Source organism: Oncorhynchus mykiss, chromosome 3 (assembly GCF_057628025.1).
Source record: "Oncorhynchus mykiss isolate SJ-2025 chromosome 3, ASM5762802v1, whole genome shotgun sequence".
Classification (NCBI taxonomy): domain Eukaryota; kingdom Metazoa; phylum Chordata; class Actinopteri; order Salmoniformes; family Salmonidae; genus Oncorhynchus; species Oncorhynchus mykiss.
This window is the reverse complement of record NC_143024.1, coordinates 29986759-30008974: the sequence shown is the minus strand read 5'-3', so window position 1 is coordinate 30008974 and position 22216 is coordinate 29986759. Positions and strand designations below refer to the sequence as shown.

At 43.3% G+C, this 22216-nt stretch overlaps 1 protein-coding gene and 1 pseudogene across 2 annotated transcripts; one reads left to right on the top strand and one right to left on the bottom strand.

Annotated features, from left to right (window-relative positions):
* The first annotated feature begins 1426 nt into the window (after nucleotides 1-1426).
* Nucleotides 1427-6026, top strand: LOC110503735 (matrilin-1-like; annotated as a pseudogene).
* Nucleotides 6027-8860: 2834 nt separating this feature from the next.
* LOC110511568 (E3 ubiquitin-protein ligase rnf146) lies at nucleotides 8861-22013 on the bottom strand. Of its 2 annotated transcripts, none has more exons than XM_021592445.3 (3): nucleotides 21935-22013; nucleotides 11177-11239; nucleotides 8861-11026 (listed from the first exon to the last, which is right to left on the bottom strand). In XM_021592445.3, the coding sequence occupies exon 3, from the start codon at nucleotides 11012-11014 to the stop codon at nucleotides 9956-9958; it is 1059 nt and encodes a 352-aa protein (XP_021448120.2). In that variant the 5' UTR covers nucleotides 11015-11026; nucleotides 11177-11239; nucleotides 21935-22013; the 3' UTR covers nucleotides 8861-9955. The 2 variants fall into 2 exon arrangements, with proteins under 2 accessions (XP_021448120.2, XP_021448119.2); XM_021592444.3 differs by lacking the exon at nucleotides 21935-22013 and adding an exon at nucleotides 14400-14557.
* Between the last annotated feature and the right edge of the window lie 203 nt (nucleotides 22014-22216).

Sequence of the window (22216 nt, the reverse complement as noted above, 5' to 3'; positions counted from 1 at the left end):
TCCATTAAGGCTTTCTTTGGGTTCTCCCCTTGTAAATACTATATTAGAGTTACAGTAAGCCTATATACAGTACAATACTTCCATTAAGGCTTTCTTTGTGTTCTCCCCCTGTAAATACTATACTAGAGTTACAGTAAGCCTATATACAGTACAATACTTCCATTAAGGCTTTCTTTGGGTTCTCCCCTTGTAAATACTATATTAGAGTTACAGTAAGCCTATATACAGTACAATACTTCCATTAAGGCTTTCTTTGTGTTCTCCCCCTGTAAATACTATACTAGAGTTACAGTAAGCCTATATACAGTACAATACTTCCATTAAGGCTTTCTTTGGGTTCTCCCCTTGTAAATACTATATTAGAGTTACAGTAAGCCTATATACAGTACAATACTTCCATTAAGGCTTTCTTTGTGTTCTCCCCTTGTAAATACTATATTAGAGTTACAGTAAGCCTATATACAGTACAATACTTCCATTAAGGCTTTCTTTGTGTTCTCCCCCTGTAAATACTATACTAGAGTTACAGTAAGCCTATATACAGTACAATACTTCCATTAAGGCTTTCTTTGTGTTCTCCCCCTGTAAATACTATACTAGAGTTACAGTAAGCCTATATACAGTACAATACTTCCATTAAGGCTTTCTTTGTGTTCTCCCCTTGTAAATACTATACTAGAGTTACAGTAAGCCTATATACAGTACAATACTTCCATTAAGGCTTTCTTTGGGTTCTCCCCTTGTAAATACTATATTAGAGTTACAGTAAGCCTATATACAGTACAATACTTCCATTAAGGCTGTCTTTGGGTTCTCCCCTTGTAAATACTATATTAGAGTTACAGTAAGCCTATATACAGTACAATACTTCCATTAAGGCTTTCTTTGGGTTCTTCCCCTGTAAATACTATATTAGAGTTACAGTAAGCCTATATACAGTACAATACTTCCATTAAGGCTTTCTTTGGGTTCTCCCCTTGTAAATACTATATTAGAGTTACAGTAAGCCTATATACAGTACAATACTTCCATTAAGGCTTTCTTTGGGTTCTCCCCTTGTAAATACTATATTAGAGTTACAGTAAGCCTATATACAGTACAATACTTCCATTAAGGCTTTCTTTGTGTTCTACCCTTGTAAATACTATATTAGAGTTACAGTAAGCCTATATGCAGTACAATACTTCCATTAAGGCTTTCTTTGTGTTCTCCCCCTGAGAGCCTGTGTAATTATCACATATAGTATGCCTGGCCTACTGTACATCCAGTAATGCATGTGTAATTATCACATATAGTATGCCTGGCCTACTGTACCTCCAGTAATGCCTGTGTAATTATCACATATAGTATGCCTGGCCTACTGTACCTCCAGTAATGCCTGTGTAATTATCACATATAGTATGCCTGGCCTACTGTACTCCAGTAATGCCTGTGTCTTTCCCCAGAGAGCCTGTGTAAAGGCAAGCCCCTGGATTTTGTGTTCATCATCGACAGCTCCCGCAGCGTGCGTCCCAGCGACTACGAAAAGGTCAAGATCTTCATCACCAACATCGAGGCCTTCCTGGACGTGGGGCCGGAGGCGACGCGCGTCGGGCTGCTGCAGTACGGCAGCGTGGTGCAGAACGAGTTCTCCCTCAACACCTACAGCAGCAAGGTAGTCTAGGCCCAAGGGAACAAGTTAACCCATAACAACTATCCCAGCAAGGTAGCCTGAGGAACAAGTTCTTTGTCTCTCTCTCTGTCTCTCTCTTTCTCTGTGTCTCTCTTTCTCTGTGTCTCTCTTTCTCTGTGTCTCTCTTTCTCTGTGTCTCTCTCTGTCTCTCTCTGTGTCTCTCTGTGTCTCTCTCTCTCTCTCTCTCTCTCTCTCTCTCTCTCTCTATCATCTCCGTCTTCCAGTCCAATCTGTGTGGAGGTGTTTTCTCTCTGTTCATCTCTCAATACTCTCATGTGCTTTAATCATTATATTGATGGAGATTCTAAGGATGTATTATTTGTATGTATGTGTGTGTATGTATGCTCTGTGATGGACCATCAGTGTGATCACCTCTGTGTGAGCACCCCAGCCTCCTACATGTGCCGGTGCAGAAGGGGTTACACCCTTAACTCTGATGGCAAGACCTGCCGCAGTGAGTGAACAGCAGCAGAAGCATAGGGGAAGGTTTAGGGTTCTAGTTAGGGTTAGGGTTCTGGTTAGGGTTAGGGTTAGGGTTAGGGTTCTGGTTAGGGTTCTGGTTAGGGTTAGGGTCAGGGTTAGGGTTAGGGTCAGCTACAGCAGTAGTATTCAATCCTGTCTTTGCCTATTTTGTGGTCATCCTGGTTCTGTAGTGGAAGACCCGTGTGATGTGGTGGACCATGGCTGTGCCACATCTGTGCCAACATGCCAGGGGTACTCGGCTACGAGTGTCGCTGCCGGCTTGGGTATGAACTCAACGAGGACGAGAGCACGTGCCGAAGTGAGATTCTAAGTTTTTCTTCTTTCGTTCTTTCTTTCTTTCTTTTTTGTGGTTATGACTAAAGTTAACATAGAACAAAAATAATGAATTTACCCTGAAAACAAGTAATTTATCTGCTTGTGAAGGTTAACCTGAATTCCAGATTTTCATATGTCCTTTCATTGCTCAAATCTGATGGTCTATTATACTGAAAACAATACTTCGTTTTTGGTTACATTTCAATCCATGGACTGGCTCAGTGATGCAACTATGCTTGACTATTGTAGTGTTCACAATCAGTTCTTTAAGCAGTTGAAGGGTGGAGGTGGAAGTCCAAGTCCACCCACATTTGGACGTGCCCCTAGTTCTCTAGTGGAACTTCAGACTTCAGAGTAGCATAGGGGAGATCTCCAAGAGGAAGTGTGCTTTTTGAATCATCTCACTGGCTGCTGAAATATGGGGGAGTGTGTCCATGGTATCAGAATACTAAGAAATCATAACAGACAGCCAGGGTTCCATCTGGTTTGATCTGTAGAAAGGGTTCTACATGGAACCAAAAGGGTTCTCCTATGGGGACAGCCGAACAAACCTTTTTGGCTCTAGATAGCACCTTTTTTCTAAGAGTGTATGTTCCGATGCAAATTGCACAATAAACATTTCAATTCAATTCAGAAAGCACACCTCTCGAGTGTATTACAATCCTAACACATTTGGAATATTGATTTCAGAGCCCAATGTGTTAATCATAATCTGTAAGTGCTTAAAAAAATAGGTAGAAACAACTGGTATCACAGGAAATAAAGAACATTTCAAATTAAAGGCACCTATTCTCTTTTTGACATCCTGAGAATAATGTATGAATTCAAGCCCATCTATGTGTGTCTCTACCTCCCCCCCCCCCAGTGACCTGGGGAACCATGGCTGTCAGCATGACTGTGTCAGCTCTCCTGAGTCCTACGTCTGTAGATGCACGAGGGGCTATGTTCTCAACCGCGATGGCAAGACCTGCAGCAGTAAGTTCATCACTCCTCTGGTTGTATGAACTGTGTTACTGTGCTATTAACAACACTGTACTTAACTTCCCCCCCCCTCCTGAGATGGAAGTGCCAGTACACCTCTGAAAATGGTTTAAAATATATTTAATCTAACAAATAAAGCAATCAGAAACTGTTAATTCAAAATATCAGTCACTGGAGGACTCAGCAACAGAGTGCTGTGCTCACTGCGTGGGCAGTGTTGAGGAAAACATTTGTAATGTATTTATCTGTTGAATGTAGTGAATATGTGAGTCACTGTTATATTTCTATATAACAGTGTAGAAGTGTTACTTCCCTGAAAGAATATTAGCATGCGTTGTCCCTTTCTCTCTCCTGCCTTGTTTCTATCTCTGTACCCGATGTGACTAACACCTCTCAGAGATTGACCACTGTGCTCTTGGCGACCACAGGTGTGAACATGAGTGTGTGAACACTGAAAAATCATTTTTCTGTTTTTCTGTATCTCAGTCTCACCTAATACGTAGAAATATCATTTGTATTCAACATTTTACTTAGATTTCAACATACTAGCAAGTCTTGCTTATTGATTCATTTGTGTGTAGATGTCGAGAAGGCTACAAACTCAGACATGCTTCCATGTCTTACTATCAGCTGTGTGGTAACAGATCTTTTGGACATTGCACAGTAATAAGAGGATCTTCTCTATGCATCATGCTGTTTTGGCCCAATGGATTCACATCCCTTTGAATTGAAATGTTAGAATGAATGTGTTACGTATTAATGCTTATGTGACTGAGGTGAAGTTGGACTGCCTTCAAATATACACCTAACTTCCTCTTTTGTAATGGGTCTGACTGTGACTGAGTGTTTTTCCATCCTGGTATTTATATGTTACATAAATTGTGAGTTGTGATTATGAGGTCATGGTTAATCCTGATGCTCCCTCTAGTCCAGGGTGTTCTTTTCCTGGATTAAGAGGAATATTCCATACCGTTTGACAGTGACAGGCACATGTCATGAAGGAAGTAAGAGTAGTCCTCGATAGGTAGATAGATGGATATTCATGCACATTATTACCCAATGTTGCATTAAAATGACTATGTATTTGGTACCATGAAGCCTGGAGTAGAGTAGAGAACACACATTTCCATTATTAATGAGAATGATCCTTATTACTATTTGAATTTGACCTGCACCAGGGGTGCAACTTTCACTGGGGACGGGGGACTTGTCCCCCCGCACATTCTGAAATTGCATTTTTGTCCCCCCCAGTTTTATCATTGGAATGTGATACAAAACGATGCAACGGTGTGCTTTAGGACCATGTGGACGCCTCTAAGCGGCCAGTAGGCTGTTTGGAGTGTTTATCTGACTGGATAAAAATAACAATATGTCCCCCCACTCTAAAACCAAAGTTGCGCCCCTGACCTGCACACAGGTAGGTCTTCATAATGTTGGGCCATTATTGTAAAATGAGCCAGTTATTAGCCTATCAGCGACATTGTTTAAGTAATGTAGGCTAGTACATTCTTCTGCTGTCTTGCCATGGTATAGTTGATTTGGGGTGTCGTGGCGACTCAACACTATTTGTCTCTAATACGGCAGTGTTCAGATGGAGTGATGGATCTGGTATTTGTAATTGATGGTTCTAAGAGCCTGGGGCCGGCCAACTTTGACCTTGCCAAGCAGTTTGTGAACAGCATTGTGTACTCTCTGGACGTGTCCGGCACGGGCACCCACGTGGGGCTGCTGCAGTACTCCAGTAAGGTCCGCACAGAGTTCATCCTGGGTCAGTATACCTCAGGCCGGGACATCAACAGGGCCCGTGTCGCGGATGCAGTACATGGGCAGAGGATCCATGACGGGCGCTGCCCTGCGTCACATGTTTGAGTACAGCTTCTCTGCCAAGGAGGGGGCCAGGCCCGACATGCCACGGATCAGCATCGTGTTCACCGACGGACGATCCCAGGATGATGTGTCGAAATGGGCCACTAAGGCAAAGGATGCCGGTACGGTTTCTTACATCGTGTTTGCTGAACTTGTTCTGATTGCAGAGCCATTTAAAGAGCCTTTAATAGAGTACCATCTTCTCTTAAAGGAGTCATTCATCCACTTCCTTCTGAACTGCTTCCCCGCCCCCAGGTATCACGATATATGCACTTGGTGTTGGTAAAGCCATCGAAGAGGAGCTCAGGGAAATTGCTTCCGAGCCAGATGATAAGCATTTGTACTATGCTGAAGATTTTAGCAACATGGGAGAAATTACAGACAAATTGAAGTCACGGATATGTAAAGGTACCCAATGAATAAAACACACTCTAAAATAACTTTCTTATTAAAGATCCATCACAGCTACACATTATTCATTATTTCTCACACTTTTCCTGCAGTGCACAAATCGTCTCATCTTGAATAAATTATCAAATCTATAAATACAAATACTAAATCAAAAAATGCCCCTAACCCCATCTAAAGTCTTAAAACTAATCCGATTGTTTATGGTGGTGCTTATAGACTTCCATATAATTTTTTATACTTAAGCAATAATCCCTGAAGGGGTGTGGTATATGGCCAATATACCACGGCTAAGGGCGGTTCCTATGCACTCCGCATTGCGTCGTGCATAAGAACAGCCCTTAGCCGTGATATAACGACCATATACCACAAACCCCCGAGGTGACTTATTGCTATTATAAACTGGTTACCAATGTAATTAGAGGATTACATACAAATGTTTTGTTGTACCCGTGGTATACCTCTGATATACCACGGCTGTCAGCCAATCGGCATTCAGGGCTCGAACCACCCAGTTTAAAATGTGTGTTAGATCGATTTTCTCTCATGCACTGCATTTCAGTAAATATTTATTGAGGAGCCGGTAAGTACTTTATGTTCAGGGGAAAAATGCTGTACATCTCTGCCACCTGCAGGTGATTTTATGAAGTACAACAGCAACCATACAATTGGAGGCCTATCATTGTACAGTATATTGTGCGGCTCTGGGAATTAATAATTGTATTGCACTTGATCTGTGTCAGTCTGTTCCTAAAATACAATCCATACGGTGTCTGTCTGTGAACAGAGAAACCCTCCCCTCAAGATATGTGTAAGTGTGAGAACATGATGCTCTTCCAGAGGCAGGTCAGCGAACAGTTTAGGAGACTGACCCAGAATAATATCCTTTACAGCTCTGTGGTGGTGTGCATACTTTAGATAAGAGCTTTAATATTGCCATGACATTGAATGCTTTACAAATGGTACCCTATTTACTGTATGGTGTGCTACTTTTGACCAGAGTCCTATCAGCCCTGGTCAAAAGTAGTGCACTATAAAGGAAATAGTCTGCCATTTAGGATGCAATCATTATGTTTAAAAATGTGTTTAGTTAAAAATCAATAACTTCCTTAATGTCTTACTTGATGTTGTGTCAAAAAGGATGGAGACCCTTGAGAATCAGCTTGGACACAAATGAAGGAAGGACAAAGACATTGCTTTCATCTGTTCGTCCTCAACGGATTCTTCTCAACTGGCCTGCGGTGCAAGGGCTTCACTAAACTTCAAGGGATAACTTTAAGCTATTTCAACATGCTACACTGAAACATTATATGGTATATTTTCTACTGTACCTGCTATTTATATTCTGAACAAAACTACGCATTTATGCATGTGGCTGTGGACTGGAGTGAAGCCAAAAATACTGTATATCTTTGCTACATTCAGGTATCAAAATGTACTTATTTTTAAAAGTAAAATGTTATTTGGCAGATAACTGCAATTTATAGATCCAAATATAACTCATATAAGATACAGTACAACATTTTATGACAAATCAAAGTAAAATGTAAACTTTGTATTTCAAGCAAAATGCTTTCTATTGCTGTTGATGTGAATAAAATCCCTGTTGATCTTGCTTGTATTGTACTTTGTGGAACACCACAATATGTCACAATGTTTTCAAAGATTGGAAGATCAGATCATCTGTTAGATTTGGATTGAACCTGACAAGGTTTTTGTATAAAACAGAAACACACATAGTGGTCTTACTGCTACAATTTTCAATGCATGTGAATCCTGAATAATCTAACAATGAAACATTGTTTGCCTTGCTGCATAGATCTAGGTTAGAGTCAGCCGCTCCTTTTCCCTCCCTGATAGATCAAGCTTCACTATGTTGTGAACCCGGCTGTCAGGTCTCTGGATAACACACCGCTAGGGGCATGTCCCAAATGGCACCATATTCCCTAGATAGTGGGCCCTGGTCAAGGGTAGTGCACTAAATAGGGAATAGAGTGCTATTTTGGATGCACACCACCAGGCCTTTTGTCTTCCTCTCCGTCCCTTTACAAAGGCCATGTGTTTCCTGGCCAAACACCAGGCTTTGGTGTTGCTTACAGATACGTGATCAGAATATCAAACCAGGGTGTGAGATGAATTCAGAGGGTTGGAACCTGTTGAAGTAGGTACGCTACAGTGGACCTGTGCAGGGCAGGAGCATGATATTAGCAAGTGGTGAGGTACACAACATGTTCCACCTGCTCGTCCAAAATCATGGGCATTAATATGGTGTTGGTCCCCCCTTTGCTGCTGTAACAGCCTCCACTCCTCTGGGAAGGCTTTCACTAGATGTTGGAACATTGCTGCAGGACTTACTTCCGTTCAGCCACAAGAGCATTAGTGAGGTTGGGCGAATTGCCTTGGCTCACAGCCAGCATTCCAATTCCTCCCACAGGTGTTTGATGGAGTTGAGGTCAGGGCTCTGTGCAGGCCAGTCAAGTTCTTTCACACCGATCTCGACAAACCATTTCTGTATGGACTTTAGTTTGTCATACTGAAACAGGAAGTAGGCCTTTGTGTCGCTGCTCAGCCATAGAAACCCATTTAATGAAGCTCCCAACAGTTAGTGCTGACATTGCGTCCAGCGGTAGTTTAGAACTCGTTAGTGAGTGCTGCAACCTAGGACAGAATTTTTACACACTTCAGGTGTCCGGTTTCGTGAGCTTGTGTGGCCTACCACTTTGTGGCTGAGCCGTTGTTGCTCCTATATGTTTCCACTTCACAATGACAGCACTTACTGTTTACCGAGGCAGCTCTAGCAGGGTAGACATTTGACCAACTGACAGTTGGACAGTTGGCACCCTATGACAGTCCCACATTGAAAGTCACTAAGCTCTTCAGTAAGGCAATTCTAATGACAATGTTTGTCTATGGAGAACAGATGGCTGTGTGCTCGATTTTAGACACCTGTCAGCAGGTGTCCAGATACTTGTATATATAGTGTAGAGTTGTCACATGAGAAATATCAGGAAAAAATGCAATGTGACCAGATTTGATACAAGAGAGCTTATTTCTTGCATGTCGCTAGTCGTGTTGGTATGTGACCAGCTTGTCTTTTGCTTCCATTCAACAAAAACAATACTTCCCATATCAACCTTTTGGGTTGATGAATACACACATTTTATTTAAAATTACAAACCATGTAACAAAAGATTACAAAGCAAAAATAGTTACATAAAGGTTCTTAATGACAGTAAAATTGAGCTGACCAGATGACAATTGACAGTAAGCTGGTAAGAAATAAACACATTTAAAACTTCAAATGGTTTTGCTGGAGACAGCCAGCAAACCACTTAGCAACCGTTGCTCTTTTCTTACCATCATAGTAATCACACAATAGAATTTACAACCAGAGGGAAAAACAGTTAATCAAACTAAAATCTAAAACACCAGTCCTCCTCCTCACCAGTAGTGTTTAAGAAACCAACCCCTCTCTTAAAACACATGCACACATTATGAAACAGACTAGCATTTCAGATGAATAATCAGCAACTTAAATTAAAATGTTGTCTGACTTTGATCAGAGAGGTCATGGAGCATGGTGTTAATCATTTTGGAGCAGCCTAGAGCGCAACACACCAAGCTGCCGCAGAGAGAAAAACAACCACTGATCCGATCAAAACAACTGTTGACTAGCTGGTAAATTCAGCTAAATGCATTTTTAATTTAACCTTTATTTAACTAGGCAAGTCAGTTAAGAATTTGTTCTTATTGTCAATGACTGCCCAGGAACAGTGGGCAGTGAACCTGCCTTGTTCAGGGGCAGAACGACAGATTTGTACCTTGTCAGCTCTGGGATTCGATCTTGCAACCTTCCGGTTACTGTTCCAATGCTCTAACCACTAGGCTACCTGCCACCCCATGTCTCTTAAAATAAGAAGTCTCCTACTTTCAACACGGCTGCATCACAAACATACTGTCTGGAGACAAGGGACCGTTCAAACAACTTACATGAAACAACTCAACGCTCAATTAACAAGTTGTATGGGGAAAGACTTTGCTCCCAAGGCCCACCAGTAAATGTAGATTATCACTAATTTTCAGGGGGGTAATTTTCATCTTTAAAGTCTAATATAATGAGCATCTCCTTGCCTTGAGACAGTTATATGCAGGGTTGGTTTGAGTCGGTTTCAGAGTCCTATATTAACTGAGAATGTTAGCTACAGTGCAGAGGTTCAAGATGAGTTGAGCTCACACTTCAGTACACTGGCCGTCAGGCCTTCGCGACCTCACACTACTGCTGCTGGAGGCCTCAGCCCCAGGGGGGGACCTGTCCTCTGGGCTCTCCCCCAAACGCAGTCTCTGCTCCCGGGGATCCACTGCCTCCCCATCCCCCTCGTCGTCGCTCCAGTCCCCAGAACCATCCACAGAGGTGTTAGGACCAGATGACATGGAGGGTGTAGCAGTGGCCTCTTCTTCCCCCTCCTCTCCCTCCCCAACCTCAGCCCTCTCCGGCGCATCTGTGGGACTGATGTGGAGCAGGGCCAGGGTGTCCTCCAGGGAGGGGCTGGTCGGGCTGCCAGGCTGGCCCCCCAGAGAGGTGGGAGGCCTGGCAGGAGCAGACAGGACTGTGGAGGTAGCTGGAGATGCTGCAGCCTGCTGCACTGCGGCTGCTGAAGTATCAGCCCCGTCTGCAGAGTTCCCTCTCCCTGGCGCAGCGGAACCCTGCGCACCAACCTCGGTGTCCAGACGGAGGCCTGCCACCCCTTTCTTGGGGATGTCCACAACGTCCCGTTTTATCTTGCGGCGGCGGCCGTGCTCATTGCGCCGGTACTGCACCATGTTCTCCAGGTCGGCCACGTACAGGAACCCGGCTATCAGCATCTCAGCCGTCTTCTTGCCCTTGGAGAAAGCGTCCTCCAGCTCACGACTGGTCCTTTCGTCATACTGCCACCAGCCATTCCTCCCCTCATAGTACCAGGCATTGTCCCCTGTGGCACCCCACCCTCCGGTCTTAAGCTCTTCGGGGGACAGCAGAGTGGGGTGCTCTAGGAAGTCCTCGGGAACCTCCTGTCTACAGAGAGCACAGCGCTTGCTCTGCCAGGACGCCCCTTTCACACACAGGAAGCAGAAGACATGGCGGCAGGGTAGCTGGACAGGGTGAACACAGCTCTGCAGGCAAATGGCACATTCTGGGACAGGCAGGGCAGGTGATGAGCCACTGGAAACAGAGCAGGCAGAGTCACCACTCCCCTTCTTACTGGATGGGAGCGAGCTCAAAGTGTGGTCAACCTCACCACAGCTAGCCATCCTTAGGAAGTACTTTGGTGGGGGCAAAGAGACAGAAAATGATGTTAATGTGAACTACGAGCATCATAGTTGTCAAATTAAATCAACCAATACACTGAACAAGTTAAAGCAGTTTATTTAGCTACACACAGGACAGGCAGAGATTCTGTAGTAGCTACTTACTGTAATATCTGCTAATGTTGCCGCTGTAGCATTAGGCTTATTGGTGGTTGTTCAAATGTCTCACTGCCAAAAGGAAACCAAGGTTATAGCACAGACTTTTTTTAATCAATAGATGAAGTTACGATTCTGGGAAAATAAACAATATGGGAATGACAATAAGTCAATTGTTTTCAGATAATTGAAAAACTATTTATATTTGATTATTTTAAACTAAATGAAAAATCGGTCACCATGTCGGTCACCATGAAATGACCGATACACTAGCTAGTTAACCTGTTTGGGCTAGGAGGCAGCATTTTCAAGTTTGGATGAAAAGTGTGTCCAGAGTAAACTGCCTGCTACCCAGTCCCAGTTGCTAATATATGCATATTATTAGTAGATTTGGATAAAAAAAACTCAGAAGTTTCTAAAACTGTTTGAATGATGTGAGTGCTGTTATACTCAGACATGGTAGGAAAAAACCTGAGGAAAATCCAACCAGGAAGTGGGAAATCTAAGGTTTGTAGTTTTTCAACTCTTGGCCTATTGAATACACAGTGTCTATGGGTCATATTGCACTTCCTAAGGCTTCCACTAGATGTCATTAGTCTTTAGAACTTTGTTTGATGCTTCTACTGTGAAGTGGGGGTGAATGAGAGGGGATTGAGTCAGAGGTCTGCCAGAGACCCACGAGCTGGTGACACGTGTTCATGTGAAAGGTAGCTTGCGTTCCATTGCATTTCTGAAGACAAAGGAATTCTCCGGTTGGAACACTATTGAAGATTTGTTAAAAACATCCTAAAGATGGATTCTATACTTCGTTTTACATGTTTCTACAGACTGTAACGGAACTTTTTGACTTTGTCTGCTCCTAGTAATTGCGTGTCATGCATTTGGAATACCGGGCTAAACGTGCTAACAAAAAGGAGATATTTGGACATATATTAACTATCGAACAAATCAAACATTTGTGGAACTGGGATTCCTGGGAGTGCATTCTGATGAAGATCAAAGGTAAGTGAATATTTATAATGCTATTTCTGACTTCTTGTTGTTCTTGTTGACTTCAACACGGCGGATGTCTTTTTGGGTTGTGTTGGTCTCTGAGCGCCGTACTCAGATTATTGCATGGTTTGCTTTTTCCATAAAGTTTTTTTTTAATCTGACACAGCGGTTGCATTAAGTAGAAGTATATCTTTACTTCTGTGAATAACTTGTATCTTTTATCAATGTTTATTATGAGTATTTCTGTAAATTGATGTGGCTCTGTGCAAATTCATGGGATGTTTTGGAGGCAAAGCCAAATGTAAACTGAGGTTTTCGGATATAAATATGAACTTGATTGAACAAAACATACATGTATTGTGTAACATGTTGTCCCAGGAGTGTCATCTGATAAAGAATATCAAAGGTTAGTGATTAATTTTCTCTCTATTTCTGCTTTTTGTGACTCCTCTCTTTGGTTGGGTAATAGCTGTTTCTGTGACTAGTTGCCGACCTAACAATGATATGTTCTGCTTTCGCCGAAAAGCCTTTTTGAAATCGGACTACCGAGAATTTTATCTTTAAAATGGTGTCTAATATTTGTATGTTTGAGAAATTTTAATTATGACATTTCTGTTGATTGAATTTGCGCCCTGCAATTTCATTGGCTGTTGGCGAGCTAGCGGAACCCTGTTCCTAGACAGGTTAACAATTACATTTTGGCACTTATATGGCAGTTGGCAACCAACTTGAGGTGCATTACTGCAACCGACTGAAGTTTGGACCTAAGTTCATCTTCAATTCACCCAAATAGGACCAATTATACTATTTTAGCGTCTGGTCACGCAGGTGCACCCAAGCAGTGTGGGTGCAATGATTGAATAACGTGTACATGTATTTTGCAAAGCTCGCGTACACAACTGGTTTGATCAGCATGTAAGTTCTATTTTATCGCCTGGCTACGCAGAAACTCATTGACCTGTGCAAGCAGTGTGGATGCAATGATTTATTAACAGATGCTTTTGTTACCATTTTTCCTCCCCAATTTCGTGGTAAGTAATTGGTAGTTATAATCTCTTCTCGCCGCTGAAACTCCCGTACGAACTCGTGAAAGTCGAGAGCCGTGCATCCTCCGAAACACAACCCAACCAAGCCACACTGATTCCTTGAAACTGTACACCTGGCGACCATGTCACCGTGCACTGCTCCCAGCTCACCACAAGAGTCACTAGTGTGCAATGGGACAAGTACATCGCTGCCTCTAACGACGCTGGGCACATTGTTCACCGCCCCATGGGTCTCCGGTCGCAGCCTGCTGCGACAGAGCCTGGACTTAAACCCAGAATCTCGTGGCACAGCTAACACTGCTTTAGACCACTGCACCACTCAAGAGGCCCTTAACATGCATGTCTGAATTTATTTTGCAAGCGATGTGAGCAGTATGGTCAGTATGTGAGCTAGCTAACTGACAGGACCTGTATCGCGATACTCGTAAGTATCGTGGCAAGGAAACAAAACATTATGCAGATTTAACTTATTTTGGAAAACAGCCCTAATGTTACAAACAAAACATGTCATCCAGTGTCACTTATTACCCATTGTCATATTTTTTTCCCCAAGTTATAGCTAACTATTTTACATACAGCAGGTCATTAAAAGGACCAAAGAGTCGAGTCTGCTTCGTTAAAATTTGCGTCATGGAAAAAAATATCGTGATACAGTCCTACCAAAAACGGAAGACAGCAAACGTAAGCGAGAACAGCAGTTTTTTTTCCCCTTCTTCCTTCGAGGATAAACCACATTTAGCCATTTAACGTTAACTAACGTTGGCTAATCTCCGAGCTAGCAAACTCGACAGCATTCTCATTTTACATAACATTATCGTAGCGAACTACGGCCACAATATTTTGATATTTTCGGTGACGGTGTTATTCGCATTGAAAAGGCGACAAACTGACGTTAGTTAGTCTGCTAACTTTGATTTGAACTAACTTTACCCACCCCCAGGAGGATAAAAACAACGAGACATGTATCCAAGTATCTAGGACTGACAACGTAGCTAGCTGACGTTAGCTTGCCGTCTCGGTCGACAAAGAAAGCCAGAGCTCGTCACGTCTCTCTCTTAGCCGAGACTGTAAATTCGCATGTTAGATTTATCGGTCATTGTGCGCCTCTTGTATTGTTAAATATTACATTGACCTTAAATCATACACATTTATCTAAATTAGCTGCATAGCGAGAAATGTTAAGTTAAACTCACCCGTCTGTTTTCCTCCTTCACAAAAAGCAGCGTAGTAAGTCTAGCCTGTTAACGTGATGACTACCTTAATTGTACGTAATCACGCACAGCACACGCACATTACAATTTTCTCGAATCAGCGGAGAAGTGCAATATGAAGTAATTGCAGACCGCAATTCGGGGCGTTTCTTAGGGTGGGCATTCCTTGATATTAGAAAACGCCCATTTGTGTATACCATGGGTCAGTCCATAGATGTTTAGTTTTTTTTAACCTTTATTTAACTAGGCAAGCCAGTTAAGAACACATTCTTATTTACAATGACACCCTACACCAGCCAAAATGGTGGTCACACCAGATACTTTCTCTCCCAAGATGGCATAGCAGTTCAGACGTATTTTTGTCCTCGTCCTGTCGTGTCCCGTATATATATATATATATATATATATATATATATATATATATATATATATATATATATATATATATATATTTACAACTTTTTTTTCACATACATTTTTAATTTTCCAAAAACTCATCTTCAGAACACTCTCCTGCAATCCGTTTCACCAATTTATATTTATATAAAAAAGTATTATTTACCTCAGATCTGTGATCCTCCGAGAGGCTAGCCAGAAATTAGCCAGAAGCTAGCCGGGAGCTAGCCAGAAGCTGGTCCAGAAGCTACTCTGAAGCTGCTTCAGGGGCTAGTTCAGAAGCTAGTTAGCTTATTTACTGGCTAATCGTTGGTACTCAGCTGACCACGGTTTGTGGTCATCGGCTGTCCTTTGGCTCGAGAATCTATCGCCAGTTTTGTACGGCGCGGTGCAGCGCAGCGCGGCTCGGAGCGGAACATATCGGACCAATTTTTCTCTCCATGTCCCTGGATTTCGGCCGCTGGCTCTGGACGTCCATGCCTGGATCTCGCAGCTAGCTAGCTGCTATCCGTGTGACTATCGGCTTTCGTCGATTCCGGAGCTAACATCAATTGTTCCGGAGCTAGCCAGCTGAAGAGTTCCATCAATCACTCCTGGGCTGCAGTCACCTATCCGGACCCGTTTTGCTGCCTACGCGGAGCCCCACCGGGCCTTCACGGCTAGACTGCCGACGTTGTCTACCCGAGGGAACTGTCCGGCTGGCTCCTCCGGCGCAACGTTGCCTGGGCGCTCATCTGCGGCCTGCTAGCCGTTGGCTATCTTATCGGCTGCTATCTGAATAGACAATCGGACAATTTTTATTTTTTTTATTTATTGATTTATTTTTCTTCTTGGGCCTCTATAACTATATCTATTGTTTTTATTTTTGTTGTTGTTGTGTGATTTGGATTCATCCCCTCTACCACACGGAAACCCACTAATCTACTGACGGAACGCAAGAGTTGGCTAATAACAGACCTCCATCTTATGCTAGCTTGCTCCTATGCTAGCTTGCTACCGATTTAGCTGTCTAAATCGCCGTGACCCCCAACCAACCTTTCCACTCACTGGACCCTTTTGATCACTCGACTGAGCATGCCTCTCCTTCATGTCAATATGCCTTGTCCATTGCTGTTCTGGTTAGTGTTTATTGGCTTATTTCACTGTAGAGCCTCTAGTCCTGCTCATTATACCTTATCCAACCTATTAGTTCCACCACCCACACATGCAATGACATCTCCTGGTTTCAATGATGTTTCTAGAGACAATATCTCTCTCTTCATCACTCAATACCTAGGTTTACCTCCACTGTATTCACATCCTACCTTACCTTTGTCTGTACATTATACCTTGATGCTATTGTATTGCCCCCAGAAACCTCCTTTTACTCTCTGTTCCAGACGTTCTAAACGACCAATTCTTATTGCTTTTAGCCGCACCCTTATTCTACTACTACTCTGTTCATCTGGCGATGTAGAGGTGAATCCAGGCCCTGCAGTGCCTAGCTCCACTCCTATTCCCCAGGCGCTCTCTTTTGACGACTTCTGTAACCGTAATAGCCTTGGTTTCATGCATGTTAACATTAGAAGCCTCCTCCCTAAGTTTGTTCTATTCACTGCTTTAGCACACTCTGCCAACCCGGATGTTCTAGCTGTGTCTGAATCCTGGCTTAGGAAGACCACCAAAAATTCAGACATTTTAATTCCAAACTACAACATTTTCAGACAAGATAGAACTGCCAAAGGGGGCGGTGTTGCAATCTACTGCAAAGATAGCCTGCAGAGTTCTGTCCTACTATCCAGGTCTGTACCCAAACTATTTGAACTTCTACTTTTAAAAATCCACCTCTCTAAAAACAAGTCTCTCACCGTTGCCGCCTGCTATAGACCACCCTCTGCCCCCAGCTGTGCTCTGGACACCATATGTGAACTGATTGCCCCCCATCTATCTTCAGAGCTTGTGCTGCTAGGCGACCTAAATTGGAACATGCTTAACACCCCAGCCATCCTACAATCTAAACTTGATGCCCTCAACCTCACACAAATTATCAATGAACCTACCAGGTACCTCCCCAAAGCCTTAAACACGGGCACCCTCATAGATATCATCCTAACCAACTTGCCCTCTAAATACACCTCTGCTGTTTTCAACCAAGATCTCAGCGATCACTGCCTCATTGCCTGCATCCGTAATGGGTCAGCGGTCAAACGACCTCCACTCATCACTGTAAAACGCTCCCTGAAACACTTCAGCGAGCAGGCCTTTCTAATCGACCTGGCCGGGGTATCCTGGAAGGATATTGATCTCATCCCGTCAGTAGAGGATGCCTGGATATTTTTTTTAAATGCCTTCCTAACCATCTTAAATAAACATGCCCCATTCAAGAAATTTAGAACCAGGAATAGATATAGCCGGTTGGTTCTCCCCAGACCTGACTGCCCTTAACCAACAAAAAAACATCCTATGGCGTTCTGCATTAGCATCGAACAGCCCCCGTGATATGCAGCTGTTCAGGGAAGCTAGAAACCATTATACACAGGCAGTTAGAAAAGCCAAGGCTAGCTTTTTCAAGCAGAAATTTGCTTCCTGCAACACTAACTCAAAAAAGTTCTGGGACACTGTAAAGTCCATGGAGAATAAGAACCCCTCCTCCCAGCTGCCCACTGCACTGAAGATAGGAAACACTGTCACCACTGATAAATCCACCATAATTGAGAATTTCAATAAGCATTTTTCTACGGCTGGCCATGCTTTCCACCTGGCTACTCCTACCCCGGTCAACAGCACTGCAACCCCCCACAACAACTCGCCCAAGCCTTCCCCATTTCTCCTTCTCCCAAATCCATTCAGCTGATGTTGTGAATGAGCTGCAAAATCTGGACCCCTACAAATCAGCCGGGCTAGACAATCTGGACCCTTTCTTTCTAAAATTATCTGCCAAAAGTGTTGCCACCCCTATTACTAGCCTGTTCAACCTCTCTTTCGTGTCGTCTGAGATTCCCAAAGATTGGAAAGCAGCTGCGGTCATCCCCCTCTTCAAAGAGGGTGACACTCTTGACCCAAACTGCTACAGACCTATATCTATCCTACCATGCCTTTCTAAGGTCTTCGAAAGCCAAGTCAACAAACAGATTACCGACCATTTCGAATCTCACCATACCTTCTCTGCTATGCAATCTGGTTTCAGAGCTGGTCATGGGTGCACCTCAGCCACGCTCAAGGTCCTAAATGATATCTTAACCGCCATCGATAAGAAACATTACTGTGCAGCCGTATTCATTGATCTGGCCAAGGCTTTCGACTCTGTCAATCACCACATCCTCATTGGCAGACTCGACAGCCTTGGTTTCTCAAATGATTGCCTCGCCTGGTTCACCAACTACTTCTCTGATAGAGTTCAGTGTGTCAAATCGGAGGGTCTGCTGTCAGGACCTCTGGCAGTCTCTATGGGGGTGCCACAGGGTTCAATTCTTGGACCGACTCTCTTCTCTGTATACATCAATGAGGTCGCTCTTGCTGCTGGTGAGTCTCTGATCCACCTCTATGCAGACGACACCATTCTGTATACTTCTGGCCCTTCTTTGGATACTGTGTTAACAACCCTCCAGGCAAGCTTCAATGCCATACAACTCTCCTTCCGTGGCCTCCAATTGATCTTAAATACAAGTAAAACTAAATTCATGCTCTTCAACCGATCGCTACCTGTACCTACCCGCCTGTCCAACATTACTACTCTGGACGGCTCCGACTTAGAATACGTGGACAACTACAAATACTTAGGTGTCTGGTTAGACTGTAAACTCTCCTTCCAGACCCATATCAAACATCTCCAATCCAAAGTTAAATCTAGAATTGGCTTCCTATTTCGCAACAAAGCATCCTTCACTCATGCTGCCAAACATACCTTTGTAAAACTGACCATCCTACCAATCCTCGACTTTGGCGATGTCATTTACAAAATAGCCTCCAATACCCTACTCAACAAATTGGATGCAGTCTATCACAGTGCAATCCGTTTTGTCACCAAAGCCCCATATACTACCCACCATTGCGACCTGTACGCTCTCGTTGGCTGGCCCTCGCTTCATACTCGTCGCCAAACCCACTGGCTCCATGTCATCTACAAGACCCTGCTAGGTAAAGTCCCCCCTTATCTCAGCTCGCTGGTCACCATTGCATCTCCCACCTGTAGCACACGCTCCAGCAGGTATATCTCTCTAGTCACCCCCAAAACCAATTATTTCTTTGGCCGCCTCTCCTTCCAGTTCTCTGCTGCCAATGACTGGAACGAACTACAAAAATCTCTGAAACTGGAAACACTTATCTCCCTCACTAGCTTTAAGCACCAACTGTCAGAGCAGCTCACAGATTACTGCACCTGTACATAGCCCACCTCTAATTTAGCCCAAACAACTACCTCTTTCCCTACTGTATTTTATTTATTTATTTATTTTGCTCTTTTGCACCCCCATTATTTTTATTTCTACTTTGCACATTCTCCCATTGCAAATCTACCATTCCAGTGTTTTACTTGCTATATTATATCTACTTTGCCACCATGGCCTTTTTGCCTTTACCTCCCTTATCTCACCTCATTTGCTCACATCGTATATAGACTTGTTTATACTGTATTATTGACTGTATGTTTGTTTTACTCCATGTGTAACTCTGTGTCGTTGTATGTGTCGAACTGCTTTGCTTTATCTTGGCCAGGTCGCAATTGTAAATGAGAACTTGTTCTCAACTTGCCTACCTGGTTAAATAAAGGTGAAATAAAATAAAAATAAATAAATACGGGCTGTTTTTCTGATCCACACCCCAATTTGACATTTTTTGTTAAAGTTATGTGATCAGATCTGTATTTCCAGTGAAAACAATGGTCTGTCTACGGGCCACTAAAGATGCACATCAACACCGCGTGTGATGCCTGGATGAGGAACAATCCTGGGAAGACAATGTCAATTTTTCCAGGCCTCCCGGGTGGTGCAGTGGTTAAGGGCGCTGCGCCTGCTGTGCCACCAGAGACTCTGGGTTCGCGCCCAGGCTCTGTCGTAACCATCGCGACGCACAATTGGCATAGCGGCGTTAGGGAGGGTTTTGCCAGTAGGGATATTGTCTCATCGCACACCAGTGACTCCTGTGGCGGGCCGGGCACAGTGCTCGCTAACCAAGATTACCAGGTGCACGGTGTTTCCTCCGACACATTGGTGCGGCTGGCTTCCGGGTTGGATGCGCGCTGTGTGCGGCTTGGTTGGGTTGTGTATCGGAGAGTTGTAGCGATGAGACAAGATAGTAGCTACTAACAATTGTTGTAATTGCCTACTCTCTGGCTGCAAGCCCCTTGAACATTCAGGCTGGCCGGGGTACAACCTTTCAGATCGCCCCATTCACAACCCAACATTCCAGCCAGGCCCCAGCACCATTCCAGCCCTGCCAGGCCCCAGCACCCTGCCTATTGCGAGCTCAGAGCCCAGTTCTTATGCCACACCATTCCACTATTGCTGATAGCGGACTAACAACTCCTGAGCAGATCCAGCTATATCAAAAAGCTGGCCCCTGAAAACCAGCTTGCAAAGGAAGCAGGTACTAGAAATGCAAAAGAATAGGCACAATCTAGAAAAAGGCTGTTTCTGAAGAAAGGGAAGCAGGACCTGAACAAGGCAGCTAAAAAAAGAAAAATGGTAGAAGAGTCATCATCAGATGAAGATTCTGCCTCGTTTGTGTGGAGCCATTTCCAAACAGCCTTCCAAAGGAGACTTGGGTGAAGTGTGTGAGATGCAACAAATGGGCCCATGATGTTTGCACCTCAGGCCAGGCAATTTATGTTTTGCCAGAACTGTGACTCTGAAGATGAGTCTGATTAGTCAGATACGGATGTACTCGTATAGACTGTCACAAAACTGTGCATTAGTGTGTTCAAACACCTCGTCTGATTTGTTAAGACTTGTGGCAGACCTTTACACAGATCAGACACGGACAGAGTAGGATTAGCTCAGTTTCAAAGGTGTTTATTCTAATAATAGTTCAAAAGAAAAGAATAGGTCTCCCCCAAGAGACCCTCTCGGGGATACCGTCTTCTAGGCTCCTGGTCTTGCTGTATCCTGTGGGGATCAAAAACTGAACTCACTCCTGTTACCTCCGCAACCGTCCCCAACTATACGAGAGTCCTTTCTTCCCCCACTCTCTCCCTGTGTGCTGCCCATCTGGCAGCTTTATGGGACTTGCACAGCAGGTGAGCAATCAGTCCCAATTTGTCAAACAATTAATTATTTGTGTTCTTATTTGTTGATAATCCAATGTGACAACTTACCCGACGTAATGTGACAATTTACCTGCTTATGGGGTAAATTGTCACAAGTGCACACTCTCTATTTAACGGTCTACAACTTCATACTGAAATAAGATAAGAAGATGTAATGAATACAACATAAGTGCCCAAGACTTACTTCTTTCATTTGGTATGACATTTATACCATTGTGATGTATTGTTCCCAGTAAATGTTAGACAGCGTGACAAGTGTGACAACATACCTCACTCTCCCCTACATTAGACATTAACATGCACAATGCAATCATGTATGTCAACATGTGTCCAATATGTTATTGACACAGACGTGGTGGCAGAGCAGGAAGATTGGTATGCTGTGAACCAAGAGGTTGTGATTTTGCACAATGTAATCAGGTGTCAAATATGTAAGTTGAAAACATTGGATGTTAAAAGCACTGTGTGTGTAACTGTTTCTACAGCCTTTTTCTGTTGGTAAAATAATACTTTTCTAGTTTAATTAACATATGAGACAAAATTGAGAAAACACATTTTAAGACCCACTGAATTTTTGCCTACCTTTCCTCATGTTGAAAAACTAAAAATGAAAAGTTGAGTAAACCAAAAAAAAGTCTGTGGAACCAGTTACTTAATTATTCATATTTAGTTACAGTGTACCCAGCCCTTGAGTTCTCAATTGAATGTATGGACAACAGCTGGATCAACGACTACAATCCCAACACTCGGTTTTAATGTTAAGAAACGTTATTAATCCTTCTAGCAATACGGTTTTATAAACCTTTGGAACTTAACTTTCATGTAAGCGAGAAAGATTATTTCAATTGTATTATTATTAAATAAAAAAAGATACACTTACAGTGAGCAGTTTTGCAAAGTTGCACCTGGATGTTTTCACACACCACCTCGGATAGCACACTTCCTCTCATCTTGCGCTCTCATTTCTATTGGTCCATTCTATTGGTCTATTTCATTCCACATTTCCGACTGGATCGCATGTATTTCTCAAAATACAACTGGGTGCAACTGTCCTAAACTGCGTACAGTAAGTGTACCTTTTGGATATAATAGAATATTTCTCGATTATATGAAAGTTAAATTCCAAATGTTACCGAAAGTGTATTTGCATTTAGACAGCATT

Bases quoted from the DNA above. Each gene is read 5' to 3' on its own strand.
- LOC110511568 (XM_021592445.3), bottom strand. From the start codon at position 11,014: ATGGCTAGCTGTGGTGAGGTTGACCACACTTTGAGCTCGCTCCCATCC.